Raw genomic sequence first — 26,591 nt, forward strand, 5'->3', positions numbered from 1 at the left:
AACAAAAGATAGCTGTGTTTGTGACATGAGTAAACGTTTGAAGCTGAGAGCTGTCCAGATAAGCATGTAAAGTAAGGTCTGTTAGCGGATCTGCAGCCTCTACTGCAAGTTTGCGCTCTCACAAAGCCACAGCACAGCCTTAGCTTGTCTTTAGGCCACTATAGGCCTGGGATGGGAATCCTTTTACTCCAGCGTTTTGTCTTAGCTATTCTTAAATACTTTGTGTAATTAAGGGAATTCTGTAGGTGAAAGTATTTGGAAAGACAAAGATTGGTATACCCCAGTCCCATTTGTTCATACATCCAGTACTGGGCTAGTCCATATGTGGAGACCTGCGAAATTCATATGGCGTTGAATGTCGCAAGAAAGGGCAGACATTTGGTACATCCTTCCTTTCTCCACTGTAGCCCATCTACACGGGGACAAAGTGGGGAAGGCCTAGGCCCAAGCCTGGGGTCCAAGCCCAGAGCTTACTCGAGTGTACAGTCCCCATGCCCGGCTTTTCTACTTCTGCTCCTTCCCTTTCTTGTCCTTTTCCCAAACCCCCTTTCATAATGTTTCTGTCACGGGTCCATCCTTGACTGGATCTGCGGAGGGGGCCACTGTCATCCTCTGGCGGCAAGGATTCCTTTGTCTCCCTGACTCTGTCTTCCGCTCAGACGGCGCCAGGGTTGCGGTTAAAGACTCTCACGACCAGTCTCGCCCTGCCTGTCACGGGCAGGTTGTCCATACTGTAAAGGTAGGGGTCAGGGCTCGGAAAATAACAGGCAGGTGCGGGGTGCGACCACGCGAAGCTCCGTAAAGGCCGTGTGGGAACTCTCAGGGGCTCGACCGTCACCGCGCAGGCGTCAAGCTTCCCTTCCGGGCACTGCAATTCCCATAAGGCCACGCAGCGTCCCCCGCGCAGCTGAAGCCCAGGAGCTCGCGCGCTCGGGAAGGGCTCGGGGATTCTCGCCACTCTGCACTGTGGAATACAGTCTAATAGAAAACCTCTTCGGGGACGAACTCCCGACAAGCTCACGTGTTTACCTTGTACACTCTAGATGGGGAGTGGGGCGGTCAATGAAGAGTAGCTGCCGGATTTCGTCATAAAGCCGCGACCCCACAGACGGCGCCATCTTCGAACCTGGACTTCCGGAAGGACTTTGGCGAGGGTGAGTGTACCGCCGCGGGGTGTGCGGGGGCCCCACGATTACTCCTCCCCCTTCTTTTTCCGTAGCCCTAAGATATTGGGAACCAATTCCCAGTTCCGCTATTCGCTCTCTGCACAGCATCTGGAACTCCAGCCCCTGCGGAGTTACAGAAACCATCCTCTCCACATTCCCCACAGTGGCACCCGTGCATCCTACTTCTTTGCCAGCCACAGGCCTCGCCTGCCTCTTTCCCCGACGCGGTGTCCTCAGCACAGCATCCTGTGTCCCGGCCTTGGCATTTCTTACATTGCATACCTCGGACTCTGCGTTCTTACAGTAGTTCTCAGCCTAGAAAATTCAGGGCTCACCTCCAACACAGGCTAGTGGTGAAAGCTTCCTGCAACGCACAGAATTGAGGAAAAGCAGGCGGTCACTCCTGGAGTGATAGCGCGTCAATCTTGTTCTGCTGTGTCCCAGCCTTTTCCTTGAAGAGGGTTCTAACCCCGGGAGTTGTGCCCTGCGCCCTGCAACCCCATTGGCGCAGCCAAGGGCCAGTTATGTTTCCCTGTCTAGTTCTTTAATTCCGCGGCAATTTGGTGTATGCTAAGGAAGGCGGAGGTGGCGACTTCTCCCCACCTGTGGTAACCCACTTTGTTGGAGATGTGTAGTGTATGGTCATGCCTTTTCGCCCCAGGGGCACGTAAACTTAAATCATTCCTGTTGTTGTCATCGTCACTTGTTGCTATTCCTTTCTTACCAACTGTTCCATTTTCTTAATATTCTTTACTTTAAATTTATTTTTAAAGTTAAAGTATTTTGGTTTCCATTTAATCAATATAGGGGAAATCATAGGTTTCATGGGTATAGTTTTTTACACAAGTTAAAATAAAAATTAGTGAAATAAAGTTGTTCATTTTTGTACCACTAAAATCGTCTTGCATATCACCAGTTGTACCATAGGAACACTTTGGGACACAGGGCATTATACGAAACTGTGTTTAAAGTAATTCAAAACTCAAGGAACAATGTTACCTAATTATTTTCCTTGACTGGGGAGCCTGGAGCAGCGTGGGAATGAGACGAATTGAGGTGCAAATGTAAACTTTTATAAACTCTAATATAAATTTACTAAACGACCCTTCCTTTACTGTGTCCAAAGTATGTATTGTGAAATCATAAATAGAAATTAACCACCATACTCTGCTGCTACCTCTAGAGAAATGAATTTTTAAAGGGACTTTTATACTTTGAGAAGCTAGTCATTCAATCATCAAAAGTTAATTATTGCACTTACTATGTACCAGGTTCTGGATACAATAGTGAATCGGGCAAGATCCCTATATTATGAAACTTTCAGGGAAAATAGATATGAAATATATAAATACCCGTACCTCTTTGTCATAAGAAAATTCTCATAGACTAAAGACCTACACATGAGATCCAAAACTAGAAAAAGTATTAGAAAGTAAAAAAGGATATGTTTGTAGCAGTTGGGTAAGAAATAACCTTTTTAAGACACAAACAGACAAAAGCCATAAAGGGCTGAGAAATAATCCCAGCTTAGCAGGAAACATTATAAACAAAAATTTTTAAAGTAGAGAAAATATTTGCAACATAACATAACTTCACAGATCAATAAGGAAAAGATTGTCCTATAGAAATATGGGCAAATTGTATGTACAGGTAATTCATAAAATACACATAGATGTCTAACATATAAAAAGAAGTTGCTAAAACCAGACAGCTACATGCAAGAGAATGAAACTGGATTATTGTTTAGCCCCATACACAAAAGTAAACTTGAAATGGATCAAAGACCTGAATGTAAGTCATGAAACCATACAACTCTTAGAAGACAACATAGGCAAACATCTCCTGAATATAAGCATGAACAACTTCTTCCTGACTGCATCTCCTCGAGCAAGGGAAACAAAAGCAAAAATGAACACATGGGACTACATCAAACTAAAAAGTTACTGCACGGCAAAGGACACCATTAACAGAACAAAAAGGCATCCTACAGTATGGGAGAATATATTTGTAAATGACATATCTGACAAGGGGTTAACATCCAAAATATATAAAGAACTTACACGCCTCAACACCCAAAAAGCAAATAACCCAATCAACAAATGGGCAGAGGATATGAAGAGACAGTTATCCAAAGAAGAAATTCAGATGGCCAACAGACAAATGAAAAGATGCTCCACATCACTAATCATCAGGGAAATGTAAAATAAAACCACAATGAGATATCACCTCATACCAGTAAGGATGGCCAGCATCGAAAAGACTAAGAACAACAAATGCTGGTGAGAATGGAGAAAGGGGAACCCTCCTACACTACTGGTGGGAATGTAAGCTAGTTCAGCCCTTGTGGAAAGCAATATGGAGGTTCCTCAAAAAACTAAAAATAGAAGTGCCATTTGACTTGGGAATCCCACTCCTTGAAATTTACCCAAAGAATACAACTTCTCAGATTCAAAAAGACATATGCACCCCTATGTTTATCACAGCACTTTTTACAATAGTCAAGATATGGAAGCAACCTAAGTGTCCATCAGTAGATGAATGGATAAAGAAGATTTCGTACATTTACACAATGAAATAGTATTCAGCCATAAGAAAGAAACAAATCCTACCATTTGCAACAACATGGATGGAACTGGAGGACATTATACTCAGTGAAATAAGCCAGGCAGAGAAAGACAAGTGCCAAATGATTTCCCTCATTTGTGAAGTATAACAACGAAAATAGAAGGAACTGAAGGAACAAAATAGCAGACTCAGGGAGAGAGAGTCCAAGAAGGAACTAGTAGTTACCAAAGGGGAGGGGTGTGGGAGGGCGGGTGGGGAGGGAGGGAGAAGGGGATTGAGGGGTATTATGTTTAGTACACATGGTGTGGGGGATCATGGGGAGAACAGTGTAGCACAGAGAAGGCACATAGTGAATCAGTGGCATCTTACTACACTGATGGACAGCGACTGCACTGGGGTATGGGTGGGGTCTTGATAATATGGGTAAATGTAGTAACCACATTGTTTTTTCATGTGAAACCTTCATAAGAGTGTATATCAATAATACCTTAAATAAATAAGTAAGTTGCTGACCTCAATTATAATCAGGGCAATGCAAATAACTACAACAGGGAAGAACTCTTTTACCCAGCAAATTGGCAAAAATTAAAGATTGGCAAAGGTGTGGTAAAATGGGTACTGATTGGTGGTATAAATTGCTTTTTGTTTTGGTGAGCTATTTGCAGTATCAAATTTTGAAATGTATATACCGTTTAACCCAGTACAATAATTCCATTTCAGATTATTCTTGAAAAATAATTTCTCATTAATGAAGAGATGTGTACTAGAATATTCATTGTAGTATTGTTTGTAATAGTATTGTAATCCAAATGTCCATTAAATGGCGGATATCCAAACAAACTATAATTCTATGAAACACCATATTAGTAACTAAGAAGAATTAGATGTATGTATGTGTACTGATAAGGAAAATCTTTAAGGTACACACACACACACATACACACATGTGTGTGTGTATGTGTGTGTGTGTGTGTGTTTTAACAGATCTCTTTTTAACTAGCTTCCTGTGTTAACTGGCATTCCCCAAACTCCCCAGTTTCTCTGTGAAGTATACAGACCGAGGCCCAAGGCACACTGAATGCTCAAAGCCTGAAGCTTTTCTCCTGTAGGCTTGGTTGCTCTACTCCCACTGGTTGAGTAGAATTCTTTGAATTGAACAGTTATTGGGGTTGGTTCCCAACATTTTTCATGTCAGTTGAGTTGTCATTTTATTTATACAATTGTATTTAAATTTTAAAGAAACTTGAATGTGAAAGAGTAGTTTCTATTAAAAGTTGAAATGTGGCAAATACACAGGTATTTTATTGTTATTTATATTCACATATTTATAAATATTTTTTGTCAAATTTTTGTCAAAAATTGTATAAAAATTCTTAAAAGCAAACTAAGTTGAATGCTTTGGAAAGATAAAAGAAATGAGTTTTCATATAAGCAAAGAAGCTGCCAAATAGGTTTGAGTGAGACAACTGTAAAAGATTTGAGGAAAAATCTGGAAGGTTACTGCACTTGAATTGCTTGTCAAAAAAGAGAAGGTTTCAAGAAAGGAATGGTAAGTAGCAGTGCTGCTGAGAGGTCAAGTTAAAGGACACTGGGGATTGTTCATTGGATTGATTGATGCAGTAATTATTGATGACTTTAGCTTCAGTAATGAGTTGGTGGTAATATAGTTAGGATGAAGTAGGGTAATTAAAACATAAAGGGCAGACAACACTTTAAAAATTTGACTCTTGAGAGGGAGGAGGAATATGAGATGAAGAATAGTTAAGATGAGAATTACAGGTGTATTTTAAGTGCAGTTTGGAAGGACCTAATGGAAAGGAAAAGGATAAACAGCTCCAATTTTGTTAGGAGGTTGGCAGGGGGCTAGAGCACAAATGGAAGCCCTGGCGTTAGAAAAGTGGAGTGGACTCCAAGTGCTGGGAGTGTTAGGCTGCCTGACAAGAAAGTGAAGTATTTCCTATGTAATGGCTTTGGTTTTTGTTTCTGGAATCAGAAGCAATGTGCTGAGAACCAGGGGATCAGATCTTGGAGGAGAGAGGGTGTGGGAGCTAACTAGAGAGAGAATGTGATTACTAGATCTTGGCAGCTTAGATGTACACATGGAGAAGCGGGATGGTTGGTTCATCTGGTGCTTAAGTTTTGCTGGGCCTGTGGAAGAAAAAGACAAAAAGACAAAAAAAAGGAAGTTCATAATATCAGCAGGAGTCTGATTTTAAAAAGGAATCTAAGCTAGGTAGGATGTGGCTGACATAGGGAGAAATTGGAGATCAATGGATAGTGGCTCGATAGGGTTGCAGAATAGATGCAGTGATAGTAGTTAAGCAGTCTACTCTAATGATAGGAAGTTGTGATCAGTTAGTGGGATGTCTTAGTGATTTGGAGGGTTAAAAAGTTTGTATGATGACAAGGTCCAGGGTGTGACAATGGAGTGAGCAGCAGTGGTTTAGCTGAATGTTACAAGTTTCAAAGGAACAAAGTTTTTATGATACAGGGAGGGCTAGTATAGCAATGACCTTGGATGGGAATTGAGAAGACACTGATCCCACTTTCTACCCTGGAGTAAGTAGGATGTGAGAGAATGAGCAACCTCCACTTGAACCTAGAAAGCTACAAATTTCACTTCCTGAAATTTTTTTCCATCCAAGATACTGAATATGACTTAGGCCTTGCCAATCAAACGTGCTCTTTTTTTTTTAAATTAAGGTATCATTGATATACAATCTTATGAAGGTTTCACATGAACAACATTGTGGTTTTTACATTCACCCATATGATAAGTTCTCCTGTCCCATCCTACTGCAGTCTGTGTCTATCAGAGTAGTAAGATGCTATAGTCATCTTAGCAACCCAAAGTTGGACCTAAGTTTATAGAGGTGAGAGGCAGGCCCTAATGCAATGCATTTTGCTGGTGCAGTTTGGGGTAGTGGTATGGTTCTGGATCTGGGAGCCAGAGAAGGGTCTTCCCCATTTAGTCAGGTCACTTTTGATTATTGCAGGGAACTTGTTTGTGGGGCCATCACGTGTGTGAGGGGCTTCTTGATTCAGCAGGTGTCTTCCCTTCGTGGCATAGTAGAGGCCATGTGGTTCTGGAATCCGGAGTTGCAAAAGAACTTCCCAATCTGATAAGCCTTTGTTCCTAAATTGCTTTTTCCCCCAGCCCTTCCACTGATCCTGTATGAAGATGGTTCTCAAACTTGAGTGTGCATCAGAACCACGTGAAGAGCACAAAGTGCTGGCCCCATCCCAGAGTTTCTGATTCAGCAGGTCTGGGGTAGGACTGGAAATTTGCATTTTATTAATGTATTTCCAAGTAACATGGATGCTGGTTCTGGGACCACACTTAGAGAACCACTGGTGTTAAACATTTAATACCCTGTAATAAATCCCTTTTAGCTGAGGTGACTAGAGAGGATTCTGTTTTATGCAGCTGAACCTCCATAAATATAGAGCTTGGTAATCATGTTATTCACATCTCTGTCCTTATCTACTTGATCTATTAATGATTAAAAGAAGCAATGATTTTATATCCTGAAGATTTTGCTTTATATATTTTGATGCTGTGTTATTGGATGCCTAAAAGTTCATGACATTTCTTTTATATGATTTGAAGTTTTATTCAGTATAAAGTATTTCCTTTTTGTCCCATTTAATACTTTTTTCCATGAAATCAACTCTGCTACTACCAACAAAACTCCTGTTTTCTTTTTGCATACATTTGCCCTGTATATTTTAATTCATCTTTTTACTTGCATCTCTTAGAGTTCCTTTACTTTAGACATCTCTTTTAAAAAGCATTTAGTTATTTGGCTTTTTAATCCAATCCAAATCTTTATTCTTTCTTCTAATGATGAATTGATCTGATATATGTTTATTATTTTACTATCTTTTATTTTCTGTGTGTTTCCTTTATTTTCAGTCTTTAAAAAAGTTGTTTCTGGTTCCTGTTTGCTTACTGAGTATTTTGGAAGCAATACAGTATTCAGTTTTTAGTTCTACTAAACATCTAGATGGTATTAATAAACCTATATTTTTAAATTTACCAGCCTTAGAAGCAGTCGAAATTAGGATCTTTTGATACAAAATTCATATCAAAATTAGGATACTTCTTTTGTCTTAGTCTACTATGGTCAGAATGTTGATTTTTTTTATATTATGGGGCCTTTAAAATTTTAAGTTAGAGTCTGTTTTATAGCTGTAGTTACCATAGTTATTTAAATTCAGTTGATATCACTGGGTTAAATGCTTATTGCCAATCTTCATACCACAACTTCTCCATTAGAAAGTTCTTTGCATTGATTTATCTTTTATTTGCTAAATTAGATTTCTAAGTGGTTTTTTTAAAAAGTAAGGGCACATTCGTTTTATAATTCCTAGAAACTTGCAGATGGAGAATGTCATCCTGTTGCCTTTACGTGAATGACATCCCAGTTAAGTATAGAATTCTCTTGATCCTCTTAGTATTTCTTTTTTTTAAATAAAATAGCTCTTTATTTCCTTACATCACATTGAACACTGTCTTATAATTTGCATTTTAGGAAAGGATGGAGAGCTTATTACATTTCCTGTTTTATTCTGAATTTTGCCTTGTTTATAATGCTTAGCATATTTTATGTTTCTTAAGATGCTTAGGTAATCTTTCTTTGGAATAAACTCTAGAAGTGTATTCTCCTGGGAGGTAGTAGTCATCCATGCTAATGGAAGGAACTTTAAACTTTCAGTTGGTCTGGCTTGACCATAGATAATTTGAACTAGTTTAATCAACTCAGACCCATTAATAGATTTTTCTTCATACTTAAACATGACATTGAGTAGTTCTTATGATTTAAAAAGAAAATCCTTAATGATCACTTTATTTAGTTGTAAAATATGCATGATAGAACAGCAGCTTTTATTTAGTCATTTGAAGTCATGTAGGATAATGCCTTTAATTTTTATTCAAAATTTTAGACTGTAGGAATGCGTTAGGTCTGATTTCTGTTGCCCGATCCTACGGTGATCTCCATGGCCACTCTTCTGCCTACATGGTGCCTTTCATCATATTGAAGAAATTAGTATCAGTTGCCTACTGCTGTCATTTTACAGTGAGAAATTCAGTTTTGATGACTGTGTGCAAGATGTTGATGTGGTCCCTGTAAGAAATACTAGGGTTGGTCTTGATTTACCACCATTTCCCCTTGACTTGTGAGGAATACAATAACTATGTCCAGATTTGTTGCATATAGTATTTTTGCAACGTTAATGAATTTAAATAAATTAATTGGAAAGTTTGATTTTGACTCATTTATCACATTCTTCTGTCTTCCATTTTGCTATTAAATTTTTATACTGTCATCTTGTCTTTCACAGGTTTAGACCTTTACTCTTGTTTCTCTTCTATAGGTGCTGCTTCTTGTCCTTCAAGGGGGTGAAGAGTTCATCCTGCTTTAGTTTTAAACATCCCAACTGTAATCAAACTTTTAATTTTATAGTTTAGTTATTTTAGTTAGGGGGAATCCATTGGTAAAATCAGTTCAGTAAGTGCCTTAGAACATGGCATAAATGAGAACCTGTTTAGCTTATAGAGCTGCTCAGAGATTCTAGTTGGTAGCACTTGTTTTTGCATTTACTCCTTAATCACTCTTCAGCTATTTAATAGCAAACAGCTGTACACATTATTGCTGCCTTTAATCCAGTTAGGATACCATTTGGAATTATATACACTTGAAGTACATATTAAATTATTTGTCTTGTATGAGTCATAAATATTAGGTTAACTCCCAAATTAAAATTATTCATGAATCAAACTTAAAGGTTTCTGGGCTAAATGAATTACAGTCCTGCTTTTAGTGGTAAAGAAATATGTGCTGTAATCTTTTCAGAATTTGTCAATTTAGTATTGCAGGGTCTTAAAGTATTAACCTGAACACAGTGAGGCATAAAATGTGACTGTCCGACATTTCTTAATTGTGCATCTTACAGTAGAGAAGATGAGTCTCTAAAAATTATTGTTCCCTTATGTGAGTGACTTAGTAAACCTGGTGAGTCACTGGAAAAGTGAGGCTGTGCACGGGATGGGGCTCAGGCCGGGCCCCACAACCCTGCGTTCTCCACACCTCCCCTGTCGTGGTTTTCTCTTAGTGTTTCTTTATCTTCTGGCATCAAATGTTTCTGAGAACTCTGAGGCTGACCTGATTTTTTTTTTTCCCCTTTGTAGGAGAAATTACTATCTTCACTCAGCTAATTCTTGGTCCTGATGATTCTTTATTGATTTTTGTTTTCCATTTTACACTGTAAGCCCTTTTGATCTATAGACTGAGGTCTTCCTTTATTTCAGGGAAGCATTTTATTTTTTATTTCAGGAAATTTTCTGTTAAGTTTTTGAACATTTTTTTTTCTGTTCCCATGTTCCTTCTTCTTTAGGACCATCAATTATTCATTTATTGGCTCCCCACCTTCTCCTTTTCATCTCTGTCATCTCCTCACTGATCACTTTTATCTCTTGCATCCTATGTGGTTGTTCTCAGACCCACCCTTCCTATCACTGATGCGGTTTTCAACAGTGTAGTTTCAGCGCTTTGCCTCTCTGGTTTTCACCTCTGATACTTCTACTCAGTTTCTTTACTTACTACTGTCAGCTCACTTTCACCTTGTTTTTCCCCTCCTTGATCTCTTGTTTCTTGGATTCCACAGTGTTTTTTATTTTTTTTTTTAAGTAAAGAACTTTTGTGGGATACTGTTTTCTGCAGCCTTTCTTTGGAAAGGTACTTTTTCCCCTCTTTTTTCATTTCTGTGTATTCTTTTTATTCTTCCTTTAGTGTCTATGTGTAGTTCCCATTTGGATCCTTTTTGCTTATTACTAGTTTTGAATAGAGTAGTTCTGTCAGGGCTTGCTATTTACCAAAAAACAAAGTAGGTGGGTTCTCATTGACCTCATTTACCTTAGCACATTTTTAGCATATGATGTTATATTGTATCCTTAACACCTGAGTTAGAGGGTTGGCTGTTATAGTCTGCTTAGACTGTAGCTTCTTCAAGAGAGGCAATTGGAAACTTTAATTTGTATATTTCTTATGGTATTTGTATTACCACACCTTTCACTGAGGCTGATAAATTCTTTATCCTTAAGAAGCATAAAATCAGACCTATAGGGTTGGGGATGTTCTTCCTGGGATTTGAGCTATTTCTCCCCTTTGTCTCAGATAAGCAGGTTATTCTGGTCCAAAACTGGGCCTTTGAAGAGTTCTGTGTTGCTCATTTGTTTGATTTGGTGGTTGATGTTTTGTATATCTCCTGTCTGTTTACTTTGGTCCATGGTTGCACAATTGATTTTCTGGGTTTGAAGAAGACAAGACTTGTAGCCATTTTTTAGTCCGTTCTTCAATGTGGAAAAGGTCTTGTAATGTAGCAGGATGTTCCTGGTCTTATAGCCTACCACTTCCCCTATCCAGATGAAAGACTGATGGCAGGGCATTAGAGAACTCTTTTACTTATTCTTTTAGGAAGAGTTGTCTTTGTTGTATTTTCAAAAATATATGTGGTTTTGGGAGGAGATTTCCGCTGCTCTACTCATGCCGCCATCTTGGCTCCGCCCCCTCTTTTACTTATTTTTAAATAAATCTGTTCCTTGACTAGGATTCACAAAGGTGGATGTTAGCTCTAGACATCCTCCTTCAATGTGGTCTAAATCTGACTGTATCTGGCAGCCATTCTTTATACAGTGTATTTTAGGAAGTTGTTGCCCTTCCCTAGATTCATAACAGGTGATTTTTTTTTTTCCTCTTTGTTCTTTGAGAGGAAATGGGTGATTCATTTCATTGGGTTTCAGGGAAAGGAGTTAATTGTTCATTCACAGCACTATTGTTACACAAAACCTTATGAGCTTTAAATTAAACTGGCTAAAGAGTATAGTGCTTGGCTACATGGTGAGCATTTAGTTAATGGTAGCTGTGTTATTATTTGTTTATTCTCAGCTCCACTTGCATGTAAGTTCCATGAGGGCAGGGGCCTTGTCTGTCTTGCTTTTTGTCATATTACCAGTTCCTAAAACAGTGCCTGATATGTAGAAAATGCTTAGTAAGGAAACTTAGGTTTCTGGTTGGGGGGCAGGTGTGGAAAAAGAAAAGACAGGAGGTAGAAAAATCTGAGCCAGTGTGAATAGTTTTTGCTTTCTCCTCCTTTGTATGTGTCTATATGCATGGGCAGCTGTTGCAGGGGATGCCGATGGATCCCTGCGGGGTCGGCTGTGTTGCTGTGAGGGAGGCCGGCCCCGTGGTGAACATGACTCTAGTAGACTCTCCTGGACAAGAGGTGCTGAGCCAACTTGATGTCAAGGCCTCTTCAGAAGCACACAGTGCAGAAGCTTCCATGGTGATGTCTTTACCGAGCCCTTTGCCTGGATTTGAGCATTCTCTCAATGAGCGGAGGTTCCCTCCAGAACAGGAAAGCCTCTCCAGACTGGAACAGCAAGGTATGTACCTTGTCCTTTCATCTTTTCTCCCCATGCTTAGCTTACAATGAAAGTGAACAGGGTAAGCTCACAGGATCTTAGAAACCTGGGGATGGAATAATCTATTCCAAAGAGGTTTGAGCTCTGGTGCCACCTCACAGACCCATATTCTTCTCTACAGATCTTCCTTCAGAGATGTCAAAGGTACCAAAGCCTAGGGCCTCAAAGCCTGGCCGGAAGAGAGGTGGTAGGACTCGGAAAGGCCCCAAAAGGCCCCAGCAACCTAATCCTCCATCAGTCCCTCTGGTTCCTGGTCTCTTAGATCAATCCAACTCTCTCTCTACCCCTATGCCTAAGAAACGAGGTCGAAAGTCCAAGGCAGAGCTGCTACTGCTGAAGTTGTCAAAAGGCCTAGATCAGCCAGAGTCTCCACCTCCCAAGAGGCCCCCTGAGGACTTTGAGAGCCCTCCTGGAGAGCGACCCCGCCGAAGGGCAGCCCAAGTGTAAGGATCGTAGGGTACAGCTTGGAGGGGGGTTGGGCGAAGGGATCGGGGTAGAGCAGGGGCTGGAGAGATGAGGAAACTGTGATGAAGTGTCAGGTAAGCAGGGGTGGTGTCTGGGTCCTGGGGACTTGAGCGATCTAGCACTTACACAGTAACTCTTATCTTTTGCTAAGTTTTTCTGTCTAGGGGGTTTCTTTCTGTTCGTTTGTATCCTATCATGTTTTCCACAGTTTCCTCCAGGTCTTCGTTGCAGTTTTACTGCCCAGTGTATATCAGTATAGACATGTGCTTCCGTTCATTCCCTTGGCCCCCAGTGATCTTTGACTGTGGTAGAGTGAAAAGTGCTTTGTACTTGGAGTTGGAAGACCTGGGTTCACATTCCACATGTGTGATCTGAATTGTCTTGGCCAAGTCACTTAACTTTCCTGTATTTCTGTTTTTTTTCATCTATCAAAGAGGAAGGGGAAATTAATAGCTGTTTTGCAGGGTCACTGGGAGGATCTGGTGAGATAAGAATCAGCAAGTGGCTGGAAATATGTGCTCTCAGTAAAGTGTGTAAGTATGGCTCTTACTTGCCCTGTCCCACAGGGCCCTTCTCTATCTTCAGGAACTGGCTGAGGAGCTCTCAACAGCCCTGCCTGCTTCGGTGTCCTGCCCTGAGAACCCCAAGGTGAGCAGCCAGACCAAGCCAAAGAAAAGCCGACAGCAGGCAGCCTGTCGAGGTGGAGAAGAAGAGGATGATACTGCCCGGGATGAAGACTTTGTTCTCCAAGTCGAGGCTGAAGATGGAGAAGAAAGTGAAGCCCCAAGTGAGAGCTCATCTGACCCCGAGCCTGCAGTGCCCCGAAGCACCCCACGAGGATCTACTTCAGGGGTAACCTGAACAGACAAGAAAGTGAATGTGGAAATAGTAGGATTTTTAGGGGGTCAGTAGGGAGCTCAGGAGAGCTTGACCTGGTAACTGTGATGGCTAAAATAGGTAAAAGAAGAAAGGGACAACTTTAGAAACAGTTAAGATTGTGTGGGCTGAGGGTGTATGTAAATAAGAGTATTCATTCATATATTGAGCATCTACTCTGGGCTAGGAAGCACAGACATGAATAGACAGTCCTGCCACATGAGTTCACAATGTGATGGGTGTTCACCAGTAATGAACAAAATGCCTTTGGCATATAAACGAGGGGTGACCAATGACTTAGGCTTCACAGAGGAATGACAGTTGAGCTAGGTCTTGAAAGGTGAATAGAAGTTTGCCAGAGAGATTGGTTTTCCCAGAAATTGATTATGGCTGCAGCATAGGGCCTGGGGTAAAGTAGTAGGGAGATTAAACAAGAGATCATGAAGAGGCTAAGACTGGTAGGAGCCAACAAAGGTATTTCTTTGTTTAATTTTGGCAAAATATACATAACATAAACTTTATCTTTAAATAGAGCATGCCTGCACTCCCTCTTTAAGTGTGTAGTTTGCTTTACTAAACCACTCTGCTGCTCACCTCTGGAGCATGCCCACACTCCCTCCTTGAGTGTGTACTTTTATTTTATTAAACTACTCTTTGCTTGTACCTGCAAAATAATTAAATAAAAAAATAATAAATAAGAATGTACAATTGAGAGGCATTTGGTGCATTCACACTATTATACAACCATCACTGCTATCTTCAAAACTTTTCATCATCCCAAGCTCTAAGTGACAGAGGTTTTTGAGTAGGAAAATAGGTCAATTTGCAGTTGACAATCAGAAAACATCTTCATTTATCCAGATAGGAGATAGTGAGGACCTGAATCAAGCATTAAAGAAAGAGAAGGTTGGAGGCAGAGTCAAGAAAGGTTTAAGAGAATTAACAGCACTTGGAAGTTGAAGGAAAGAAAGGAGTAGGAATTTCATCTTAGATGGTGTCCTCATGCTCTGAACTCAGGAACACAGGAAGAGTGAGGGGGGTTGAGGGGTGAGGGTGGGCAGGGAAGGTGATGAGTTCACTTCCTGACGAGTTGGAGGTGCCTGTGGGCCATGGGCCATCCTTCTGGAGACATCTAGTTGCCAGTCACCTATGTGGGACTGCTGCCTTACTTATCTTAAATGTGACATTTAAGGGGGCACCAAAGCCCTCAGTAACTAAGATAAATATTTTGGTGCAACATTTTAAACAAATCATAAATTAAGGCAGCAAACTTACGATGAATAAAATACCAAAATTTTAAATGAAGACAGGAGCTCTATCACTGATTTTTCCTTCTGCCTCAGGCTCTCACATGGCTCAGCACCATACTGTAAGGGTCTAAAATGTGTAGAAATGTTGAAACTGAGTAAAGTTTATACTTACTAAGATGTGAACTTGATATTCAGGCATAATGATGGTAGTCAAAGCCATGGGACATGGGATGACATTACAAGACTGTGTGTATGGAAGGTTGAGAAGGACAGAGGGACTCTGGGAAATACCATCAGCAACCAAACCTGTCAGAGGAGGGAGAGCTTCCTTGGAGAGGTGGGAGGAATAAGAAGAGACTAACCCACAGGCAGGAGTCTCAAGAGGCAAATGGGAGTCCTCTGAATCAAATGCCATGGAGATGTCCAGGAAGAGAAATAGAAAACAACAGTTTGATGGAGGAGTAGAAGCAGAAGGTGGAGAAGTCATTGCAATTGTTGAAAGATAAGTGTTTCTTAAGATGCTAATAAGGCAGAGGTGAGAAGAAGTAGTGCCAAGAAAAGCAAAAGCTAGGGACACTTTTCTGGGGACTTTTCTAGCCTATAAAACCCTCTCCTTCACACACTCTTCTATTTGATCCTCAGAAGCAGAAGCCGCACTGCCGGGGAGTGGCTCCCAATGGCTTACCAAATCACATCATGGCTCCTGTTTGGAAGTGCCTCCATCTCACCAAGGACCTGTGAGACTTGGGGAACTGGGGCTGGGGCTGGAAGGGTGGTTGGTGGTGGAGTGCAAAGGTTAATGTAGAGGGGGGCCATGGGAAAGGGAAGGCACACACACGGCAGAACACTGTGAGGACAGTTATAAGCCCTTTGACATTGCTCCAAAGGCAAGCAAGAGCGCTAGAGCTGTGTTTTTCAGTATGGAGGCCACTAGGCACATGTGGCTACTTAAATTTAATTTTAGATTAGTTAGAATGAAATGGAATTAAAAGTCCAGTTTCTCAGTTGCACTAGCTGCATTTCAAGTGCCTAGTAGCTACTTGCAGCTAGTGGCTAGTGTACTGGACAGCACAGATAATAGACCACTTCCATCACTGCAGAATGCTTCAGTGGACAGCACTGCTCTAGAATTTCCCTCCTTCGTTAATGCTTCTTCTGTTCCTCCAGCCGAGAGCAGAAGCATTCATACTGGGAGTTTGCAGAATGGATTCCCTTAGCCTGGAAGTGGCACTTGTTATCTGAACTGTAAGTTAAAGACGCATCTCTGAAGCCGAGGAGGCATGACACCACTGGAGGCAGAAGGGTGACAGAGGACTCTGTAGACTTACAATGGGAATCCTGGGATGGGCAAAACTTTGGAATTCAGGCTGTCCCTTTGCCTTCTCCCAGTGAGTCAGCTCCCTACCTGCCCCAGGAGGAGAAGTCTCCACTGTTTTCAGTACATCGTGAAGGACTTCCTGAAGATGGCACACTCTACCGAATCAACAGGTGAAGGCTGCATCGCCTTTTCTGATTCTAGGAGACAGAAACAGGGACAGTGGATGTTGAAAGTTGAAAGGGATGGCAGATTGGCCCTGTTCTTCCCCTGCTGCAGTCCAGCTGGTCGGGCAGGAGGCCTGGCTCCTCTCTGATTTGCAGTGCTCATCACTGGGCGCAGCTGAGGGAAGCTAGGGAGGTGGCGGGTCAGATCAGATTACATGGTCACGTCTACTCCGATGCGGACAGATGCCCTGGAGAGGAGACTAGTAAAGCAGAGTGCACAGCCTATCGCTGCACATGAGCTGGAGCTACACAGATTTTGTGAAGGAACGGGTGGCAGTACAAAGGGGGGTGGTGGCTAAGGGCTACTCTTACCTGTAGGCTGTTTTTGACATCTCAAAGCCCGTGGTTTACCTTAGGGCCCGCTCTGGGGTTGTCCATTCTGTGGGTTTGGGCAGATATATAGACATCCATCATTATGGTGCCATACAGAGTATTTTCACTGCCCTAAAAGTACTGTGTGTTTCGCCTGCTCATCCCTACCTCCCCTTTAGCCCCTGTTGTCACTTATCTTTTTACTGTCTCCGTAATTTTGCCTTTTCCAGATTGTCATATAGTTGGGATCATACAGTATGTATGAGTCTTTCAAATACTTAACAATATGCATTTAGGGTTCCTCCATGCCTTTTCATGGCTTGACAGCTCATCTCTTTTTAGTGCCAAATAATATTCCATTGTCTGAATGTATCACAGTTGATTTATTCATTCACCTACTGAAGTCATTATTATCTTTTATTAACTCTTTTCTTCCTGCCATCTTTGATTTTTTTGTAGGTTTAGCTCAATCACAGCACACCCTGAGCGCTGGGATGTGTCCTTCTTCACAGGGGGACCCCTCTGGGCTCTGGACTGGTGTCCAGTGCCAGAGGGGGCAGCAGCCTCGCAGTATGTGGCCCTTTTCTCCAGCCCTGACATGAATGAGACACACCCTCTGAGCCAGCTTCATTCAGGCCCTGGGCTGCTCCAGCTCTGGGGCCTTGGGACCTTGCAGCAAGAAAGCTGGTGAGGTGGGGCTGGGACACTGCCATGGGAGGGTGGTTGGGGAGGTGAGAAGGATGGGCCTGGGCAGGGGAATGGCAGCGAGTTTGGACTGGGTTGAGACACTGGGAGCATAGGCTCTGGCAGCTCTAGGCCGCTCTTTACTACTCATTCTCCTCACACATTTCTATCCTCAGTCCTGGCAACAGGGCCCACTTTGTCTATGGGATTGCTTGTGACCATGGCTGCATCTGGGACCTCAAGTTCTGCCCCAGTGGAACATGGGAACTCCCAGGCACCCCTCGGAAGGTACCTCTCAGCTGATTGTGGGGTGGCCGTAGGACTCAGAGCCAGGACAGAGAGACCCTGGGAGTTCCCAGAGTTGAAGGGAGGTGGGAGAGTGGTGGATGGAGCTTTTCCAGAAACTCCATATCATATTTTCTGGGACCAGAACCTCAAAGGTTGTCTGAGAGGTGAATGAAGGCTGTAAGCCTCAGCACAGATCTGGTCTCACTCTAGGCTCCTCTCCTGCCCCGGTTGGGTCTCTTGGCTCTTGCCTGCTCAGACGGAAAGGTGCTGCTATTCAGTCTGCCCCATCCTGAGGCCCTGCTGGCTCAGCAGCCCCCAGGTGAGTAGCATAGGGAAAGAAAGAAAGGGCTGCTGTAGTGGTGGCTAGAACTTAGCAGAGCCCGTCCATTTTCCCTGAAACTCCTCAGGGCCCAGTTTCTTAGTGAAAAGCTTTAGTCAGCCACACTACTCATTCTGACTTCACAAGATCTGTTGTTCCTGACATCTCTCTTTACCAGCCTGCAAGTGGTCCTCTCCTCTGCAATCCTAGAATGGGGCTCTTTCAGCACATTACCTTTGCTCTGCTCCCTTTCCCTGCCTCCTCCTGTGCTGTCAGACCTTCCCCCTCCAGCTGCCACAGTTACTTGCCCTGTGAGGAGTTGCTAAGGCCTGCAGCTGATGGCTCCCCTGCTCCACCCTTCTTGTTCCCCCACTCCTGTTCTCACCACCTTGCCTGCCCCACCACCACGCAGGCACATACCCTCAATCTCTTTGTTGTGAGGAGAGAGAGAATATAGAGCTGAAGATGAGCAAGAAGAGGACAGGGTCAAGGAAAGGTGGATCCTATTTGTTGAATTTGTTTTTCAATAGTAATGAATATTTAAAGAAGAGTGTACCCCAGGTTTGTGCCCTGAGAAATCCCATATTTGGTGGTCTGGTGGAGGAGTGGGTTGAGGAGGAAATAGGTAAGGAAGTGAAGACAGACATAGGACAATTCTTTCAAGCAGTTTGGCTGTGAAGAGGAACAGGTAAGTGAGGGTAGTAGCTGGAAGTGAATTAAGACGTAAAGGAAGAGTTTGTTGGTTTGTATGTTTCATTTGATAGGAAACTATGGTGCATATGTATGTGTGAATATGAGAGTGACCATTAGAGAGAGAGAAAGTGGATAATGCAGGAAAGAGGAAGGGTGATCACATGGGCAAAATTATGGAAAAGACGAGTGAGGGTCAGGAGCGAGTGGAGTGGAGGGATTAACCATTCTGATGGGAGAAGGGATACTATCAGGGAAGAAGGTGGGGCCGAGCAGAGGTAGGTTCATAAATGTGAGGGAAAGCTGAGGGGGAAGGAAAGGTCATTACTGAAAGGGCAGGGAGCCGAGTCCAGAGTGTCGGTGACTGCTCTTCTTCCCATCACAGATGCAATGAAACCTGCCATCTATAAGGTGAGTGAGGAGCCTGCTGCCTTAGTGAAGGCTCTGTCTTCTAGAGCCTCCCTTACTGATTCCACAGTGAGTCTCCTGTCTCAGAAAAATCTCCCCATCCTGCTGAATTGCATGCTGACTGGAGCCTTCGTTCCAAACAGTAGGCATCCCTAATCGTACACCCATCTCCTCTTCCTCTGCAGGTACAATGTGTGGCCACTCTTGAGGTGGGGTCCATGCAAGCCTCGGACCCCTCTGAGTGTGGCCAGTGCCTGAGCCTGGCCTGGATGCCTACCCGGCCCCACCACCACCTGGCTGCTGGATACTATAATGGTAAAAACCAGAGAGAACAAAAGGAGCTGTTGCTTTTTAAGCTTTTATGCGTGCTGTTTCTTGGTGGTGGTTTCCTTTTTGGTTCAGTGTTGGGCATTGTATAGTTATAAATATTCAAGCAATGTAAAAAAAGTACAAAGAAGAAAGAAAAAAGTCACTGGAATTTTTCTACCCAGAAAAAAACCATTAAGAGTAGATGAACATCATTTCACACAGTTCTCTTGCATATATAAAGATGCAAAGATTAGGTAGAGAGAGAAAAAATCCTCTAAAAAATGGGATCAGACCATGTAAGTATTGAAGTGAAAAGGGTATTAGATTTAATTATACTTTAATTTTATAGAAGAAAAAGACTGGAGTGTACTCGAAAGATGAGCTAAGCTCCCAATAAATGTTCCTCCACTACAGAGATGTTAGTTCCTTAAAGATACTTTTAAGATTAAAAGGAGAAAAAAAGATTATAAATAATGTTAAGTGGTTGGAGGTTACTTGGTGGTGGTGGTTTTTAAATGATAGAAAGCCCCAGTAGACTTTCTGCTTGGCAGATAAGGAAATTAGCACCCCTGTACTTCCTGTGATCTCTCATTCCAGCTCCTAAGTGTGCTTCTTTTGGGGGTGATACTCTTACCATGTCAGGGTGCATGATAACTTGATGCTGTTTTGTTATCTTCATTCCGAAAGTTATTTAATCTTAATTCTATGTTGAAATGATTATGTGTCTCCACTAGTCCCATTCTTCTCAGTCTCTCCCCTCCACTGCTGACTGATTTATTTAGTTGTAGTTCACTGCCAATATATTTCTTCCAGAAAGGTTTCTGAGTTTATGTGTAAAAGATGTTTTAACTACAGATATTTTCTTCAGCTATTACCTATTAAATTCTCTGTGTTCTTTAATTTGTCTTTTATTTTTACCAAAGTTAAACTTTCAATTACCTCCTCCTCTCCGAGCCTGGTCAGGGGTCAGCTTGTTTTGGGTCCACCAAATTAGTTCCTGCTTGTCCATTTCTTTTCTGGTCTATAATTTGCTGCTTCTGGCTCCTCACTTGTTCTCTTTGTCTTAGAGCAGAGTTGGCAAAATTTCTGTAAAGGCTCCATGAATATTTTATGCTTTGTGGGCTATTGAGCCATTGTGGGAACTAGGCAACTCTGGCACTGTAAAGTGAAATCAGCCATTTGGGTAAATGAACAGGTGTGGCTTTGTTCCATCAAACATTATTTACCAAAACAGGCAACAGGCTGTATTTGGCCCATGGGCTGTAGTTTGCCAACCCTTGTCTTAGAGGGTTGGAAAAAATCCCTTCACTTTTATTTAATAGGGAGTAGAGGCTATTGGGTTCATTCAATCCATCTTTCAACTGCTGGTCCCAGACTAAGCTATTACTTTTTTATTGATGAGAACTGGAGCTGAAATATCAGGTTGAGTCTTTAAATTGTGGAGGGAATGTTGGCTAGCTAATCATTATCCCTATATCCTTCCACAAGGGATCAGATCTGAGGGTAGAAGGCAAAGATCCTAGGAGCCCAGAGAAAGAAATTAGAGCAAGGGAGAGAGAACTGCCTTTAATACCTACACATTTTGTTCCTACCTCAGGCATGGTGGTTTTCTGGAACCTTCCTACCAACTCACCCCTACAGCGGATACGGCTCTCTGATGGCTCCTTGAAGCTATACCCTTTCCAGTGTTTCCTAGCCCATGACCAGGCTGTGCGTACCCTTCAATGGTGCAAAGCTAACAGGTATAGATGAAGAGAGTTATGGAGGTGGGAGGTGAAGACCAGCACTGGCTGCCTCTTCCAGACTTGTTCAGATTTGACCTTCTCCCATCTTTCCACAGTCATTTCCTAGTCTCTGCAGGGAGCGACCGGAAAATTAAATTCTGGGACCTCCGACGACCTTATGAACCAATAAACTCTATCAAGCGCTTCTTGAGTACAGAGCTGGCCTGGCTGCTCCCCTACAATGGTGTCACTGTGGCTCAGGACAACTGCTATGCCTCGTAAGGCAGAATGGGAATAGGAGGAGCTCCAGGGACAGGCCCTAAGGGTTGGGGTACAGTGTACACTGAAATGTTGGGAGAGGAGTTATTTCATTGAGGTAGTTTAAATTCTAGAAGGAATTAGGAAGAAGAAATGAATCTAATCTTGGGAAAAGGAAGATTTTATTATTTCTTTCTCTTACAGTTATGGACTCTGTGGGATTCATTATATTGATGCTGGTTACCTTGGTTTCAAGGCCTACTTCACTGCTCCTCGAAAAGGCACTGTCTGGGTGAGCCCCTCTCTTATACAGGAAATAATTACTTTTCTCACCTAGTGATGGTCAGGAAGAGACAGTAGTTTTGATTAGAAGGAGAAGATAGGTGTGTGGTAACTATGTCATCAGGGACATGGGTTATGATAATCTCATTTTTGTTTGTGTCTGTGTGTGTCTCTCCCACCTCAGACTGTACAGTTGTTACCAGTTCACAGAACTGAGTGAATGGATGAATGGATAAAAGAAATCTGTCTCTTCCTATTAGAGTCTTTCAGGATCTGACTGGCTTGGAACAATAGCTGCAGGAGATATATCCGGGGAGCTCATTGCAGCTATACTGCCTGATATGGCACTGAACCCAATAAATGTCAAGCGACCTGTAGAGCGAAGATTCGTACGTATATGAACATTTAATGGCAGCACCATCTGTTGGGTCCTAATCCACATGACCTCCCAAATTAGAACTACAAATTAGTATTAAAGTATAAATTTGTACGAGGTCTTCCAGCTCTGGAAGTCTTAGCACAGAGTTGTACATAATCTTGCCTGCCCTACTTCATCTTAGCCTGTGTGTAAGCATACTACTTTCTTCCATCTTTAAGTCTCTCCTCTCCAAAACTACTTTTCTTTAACTTTTTTCTTCAATATCTATAATATTGAATATTGAACCCAACCTCATGGTCTCCTTTCTAGCCTATATATAAAGCAGATCTGATGCCATATCAGGACAGTCCCGAAGGTCAAGACCACTCTTCTGCTTCTTCTGGGGCCCCCAACCCTCCCAAGGCTCGAACTTATGCTGAAACTGTCAGCCATCACTACTTGCTCTTTCAAGATACGGATTTGGTAAATGAGACCAGGAGAATGGGTGTGGCATTTTAAAAAGTAGAAAACTTTAGTCTTTGTATAGTAGTGAATCCTAGGGAGTTCCAGCACAGAGATGCAAGATTAAGAAGCTGCTTGCTTTCTCTCTCCTATTACACTCCTCTCCCCAGGGCTCATTCCACGACCTGCTCCAGAGAGAGCCCATGCTGCGCATGCAGGAGGGGGAGGGCCACTCGCAGCTCTGCCTGGACAGGCTGCAGCTGGAGGCCATTCATAAGGTGAGAGCCTTGTCTCTCATCTTCTGCCCTTTTCTTCACTCTCCTTTTCTCCCAACTCTGGGCCTGTGATTGGTGAAACAGGACATGAAGAGGTAACAGCAGGTATAGAGGGCAAGTACCTCAGCATAATAAAGGCCATATGTGACTAACCCACAACCAACATCATACTGAACAGCAAGAAACTGAAAGCTTTTCATCTAAGATTGGGAAGAAGACAGGGATGCCCACTCTCCCCACTGTTATTCAAGGTGTACTGGAGGTCCTAGTCATGACAATCAGAGAAAACAAAGAAATACAAGGCATCCAAATTGGTAAGGAAGAAGTCAAACTGTCCCTGTTTGCAGATGACAGGATATTGTACATAAAAAACCCTAAAGACTCTACTCCAAAACTACTAGAACTCATATCAGAATTCAGCAAAGTTGCAGGATACAAAATTAATACACAGAAATCTTTTGCTTTCCTATACACTAACAATGAACTAGCAGAAAGAGAAATCAGGAAAACAGTTCCATTCACAATTGCATCAAAAAGAATAAAATACCTAGGAATAAACCTAACCAAGGAAGTGAAAGACTTATACCCTGAAAACTACAAGACACTCTTAAGAGAAATTAAAGAGGACACTAGCAAATGGAAACTCATCCCATACTCTTGGCTAGGAAGAATTAATATTGTCAAAATGGCCATCCTACCTAAAACAATCTACAGATTCAATGCAATTCCTATCAAAATACTGACAGCATTCTTAAAAACTGGAACAAATAGTTCTGAAATTCATATGGAACCGCAAAAGATCCCAAAATAGCCAAAGCAATCCTGAGAAGGAAGAATAAAGCAGGGGAGATCTTGCTTCCCAACTTCAAGCTCTACTACAAAGCCACAGTAATCAAGACAATTTGGTACTGGCACAAGAACAGAGCCATAGACCAGTGGAACAGAATAGAGGGGTCAGATATTAACCCAAACATATATGGTCAATTAATATATGATAAAAGAGCCATGGATATACAATGGGAAAATGACAGCCTCTTCAAAACAGTTGGTGTTGGCAAAACTGGACAGCTACATGTAAGAGAATGAAACTGGATCAGTGTCTAACCCCATACACAAAAGTAAATTCGAAATGGATCAAAGACCTGAATGTAAGTCATGAAAGACATAAAAGTCTTAGAAAAAAGCATAGGCAAAAATATCTTGGACATAAACATGAGCAACTTCATGAACATATCTCCCCAGGCTAGGGAAACAAAAGCAAAAATGAACAAGTGGGACTATATCAAGCTGAAAAGCTTCTGTACAGCAAAGGACACCATCAATAGAACAAAAAGGCAGCCTACAGTATGGGAGAATATATTCATAAGGGATTAACATCTAAAATATATAAAGAGCTCACACACCTCAACAAACAAAAAGCAAATAGTCCAATTATAAAATGGGCAGAGGATATGAAGAGACAGTTCTCCAAAGAAGAAATTCACATGGCCAATAGGCACATGAAAAGATGCTCCACATCGCTAATCATCAGAGAAATGCAAATTAAAACCACAATGAGATAACACCTCACACCGGTTAGCATGGCCAGCATCCAAAAGAGAGGCAACAACAAATGTTGGCGAGGCTGTGGAGAAAGGGGAACCCTCCTACACTGCTGGTGGGAATGTAAATTAGTTCAACCATTGTGGAAAGCAGTATGAAGGTTCCTCAAAAAGCTCAAAATAGAAATACCATTTGACCCAGGAATTCCACTTCTAGGAATTTACCCTAAGAATGCAGCAGCCCAGTTTGAAAAAGACAGATGCACCCCTATGTTTATCGCAGCACTATTTTCAATAGCCAAGAAATGGAAGTAACCTAAGTGTCCATCGGGTAGATGAATGGATAAAGAAGACATGGTACATATACACAATGGAATATTATTCAGCCATAAGAAGAAAACAGATCCTACCATTTGCAACAACATGCATGGAGCTATGCATGCATGTATTATGCTCAGTGAAATAAGCCAGGCAGAGAAAGACAAGTACCAAATGATTTCACTCATCTGTGGAGTATAAGAGCAAAGAAAAAAACTGAAGGAACAAAACAGCAGCAGACTCAGAACCCAAGAATGGACTAACAGTTGCCAAAGGGAAAGGGACTGGGGGCGCGGGGTGGGAAGGGAGGGAGAAGGGGAATAAGGGGCATTACAATTAGCACACATAATGTGGGAGCAGGCACAGGGAGGGCTGTACAACACAGAGAAGTCGAGTAATGATTCTGTAGCATCTTACTATGCTGATGGACAGTGACTGTAATGGGGTGTTCCCGGGAGGGGGACTTGGTGATGGGGGGAGTCTAGTAAACATAATGTTCCTCATGTAATTATAGATTAATGATACCAAAATTAAAAATTAAAAAAACTCAAAAAAAAGGAAAGTAACAGCGACAGCTTAGGGAAAACTGTGCTGGCACCCTCATCATCCAGAGCATGATAGACATATGTCACACGTTGTCTTACTATTCCTACCTTTCTCACCTTGTCGTGTCCTTTGAGATTGTGGCCCATGTTTGTCCGTTTCCAGCTAGGACTCACCCTAAGCACCATCTGTGAGCTTTTCTGTTTTCTTTTCTCTTCATAGGTACGTTTCAGCCCAAACCTGGACTCCTATGGATGGCTGATATCTGGGGGACAGTCAGGGCTGGTTCGGATCCATTTTGTCCGTGGACTCACCTCCCCACTGGGTCACCGTCTGCAGCTTGAAAGCCGAGCCCACTTCAGTGCTATGTTCCAGCCATCCTCCCCTGTTAATGGGCCTGGCTTCTCTCCAACCAGCCATCACCTTCTGCCTAGTCCCTAGTCATGCGTCCACATAGGACCCTTGGAATGAAGTCTGCCAAGAACAAATGGCTCCCGTGCACAGAACCGTGGGAACTAGGGCCTTCCTGGACAGTGATGCTGCACCTGTAGAGCTGCCTCCCCAGGACTCCTTAGATACCTCTCCTTCCACAGACTTCTCCTGTCATAACAGCCCCCTGCGGGAAGGGGGGCTTTCCATCCACCAACTCTCAAGGTTCCTCATCCTAAAACTATGGCTCACAAGAAACACTCAGGCCTGACCTAGGCTTGGGAGTCAAATTGCTCATATTGAGCATGTGCAGTAGGTGAAGCTAAGTAAAGGTACTGCGTGTTGTTGAGGCACATGTGAGTGGGTGTTTCGAAAACTGGAAAGGTATCTGCATGAAGGCTCCTGTCTGGCTGTATTCCAGGATCCAATATTACTGCCTTCCCAACTTTCTCTTTAAAATAACCAACACAAAGGCCTGGGAGGGGGTTATAGTAATTTGCTGGACTTAAGCTGCTTATCACACTTCTTTAACTGAGGAATAATACCACAAACACCCTGCCAGTAGGACAGTGGCTCTGTCTTACTTGCTCCTGCTCATGAAATATTCCTGATCACTAGTCATCTGACCCTACTTGAACACTCCTAGATGGTTTTTAAAAATCTTCCTTTATATCACGTTAAAGAGTATACCTCTATAAATTTTACCATGGTTATTAGGAAACCTAGTCATTCTTCCCTGTGATTGCCCTTTTACTTATTTAAAAATAGCTGTTTCCCAAGTCTTTTCTTCTCTAGATTAAATATCTTCAGTTACTTTAACCATTTTCACACGTCATGATTTTTGCTCCTTCATGATACTGTCACACTGTTGACTTACTAAACATGGTTAGCTACTTTATTTCAACTCTTGATAGGAGTTGTTCAGAACCCTGGTAGGGTTGTATACTGTTATATCTCATCTTGTCAGAGTTCCCTTTTGGGATGCTGTAGACTCAGATACTGCAATACTGCCTCCTAATCAAGGACAGACCCCAGCAATGGG

At 42.3% G+C, this 26,591-nt stretch overlaps 1 protein-coding gene across 5 annotated transcripts; it reads left to right on the forward strand.

The window, feature by feature from the left end:
• Positions 1–837: 837 nt before the first annotated feature.
• Positions 838–26,368, forward strand: GTF3C2 (general transcription factor IIIC subunit 2). Of its 5 annotated transcripts, XM_073215217.1 has the most exons (21): positions 838–1,154; positions 6,889–7,002; positions 8,106–9,175; positions 11,913–12,177; positions 12,338–12,659; positions 13,248–13,533; positions 15,450–15,544; positions 15,975–16,052; positions 16,197–16,295; positions 17,121–17,348; positions 17,522–17,633; positions 17,844–17,952; positions 19,028–19,053; positions 19,236–19,365; positions 20,957–21,101; positions 21,200–21,361; positions 21,546–21,633; positions 21,884–22,012; positions 22,312–22,464; positions 22,614–22,721; positions 25,343–26,368. In XM_073215217.1, the coding sequence occupies exons 4-21, from the start codon at positions 11,925–11,927 to the stop codon at positions 25,559–25,561; spliced, it is 2,742 nt and encodes a 913-aa protein (XP_073071318.1). In that variant the 5' UTR covers positions 838–1,154; positions 6,889–7,002; positions 8,106–9,175; positions 11,913–11,924; the 3' UTR covers positions 25,562–26,368. The 5 variants fall into 5 exon arrangements, with proteins under 5 accessions (XP_073071318.1, XP_036865329.1, XP_017506122.2 ...); XM_037009434.2 differs by lacking the exon at positions 8,106–9,175; XM_017650633.3 differs by lacking the exons at positions 6,889–7,002; positions 8,106–9,175.
• Positions 26,369–26,591: the final 223 nt, after the last annotated feature.

The sequence above is a fragment of the Manis javanica genome, chromosome 1, assembly GCF_040802235.1.
Source record: "Manis javanica isolate MJ-LG chromosome 1, MJ_LKY, whole genome shotgun sequence".
Lineage (NCBI taxonomy): Eukaryota > Metazoa > Chordata > Mammalia > Pholidota > Manidae > Manis > Manis javanica.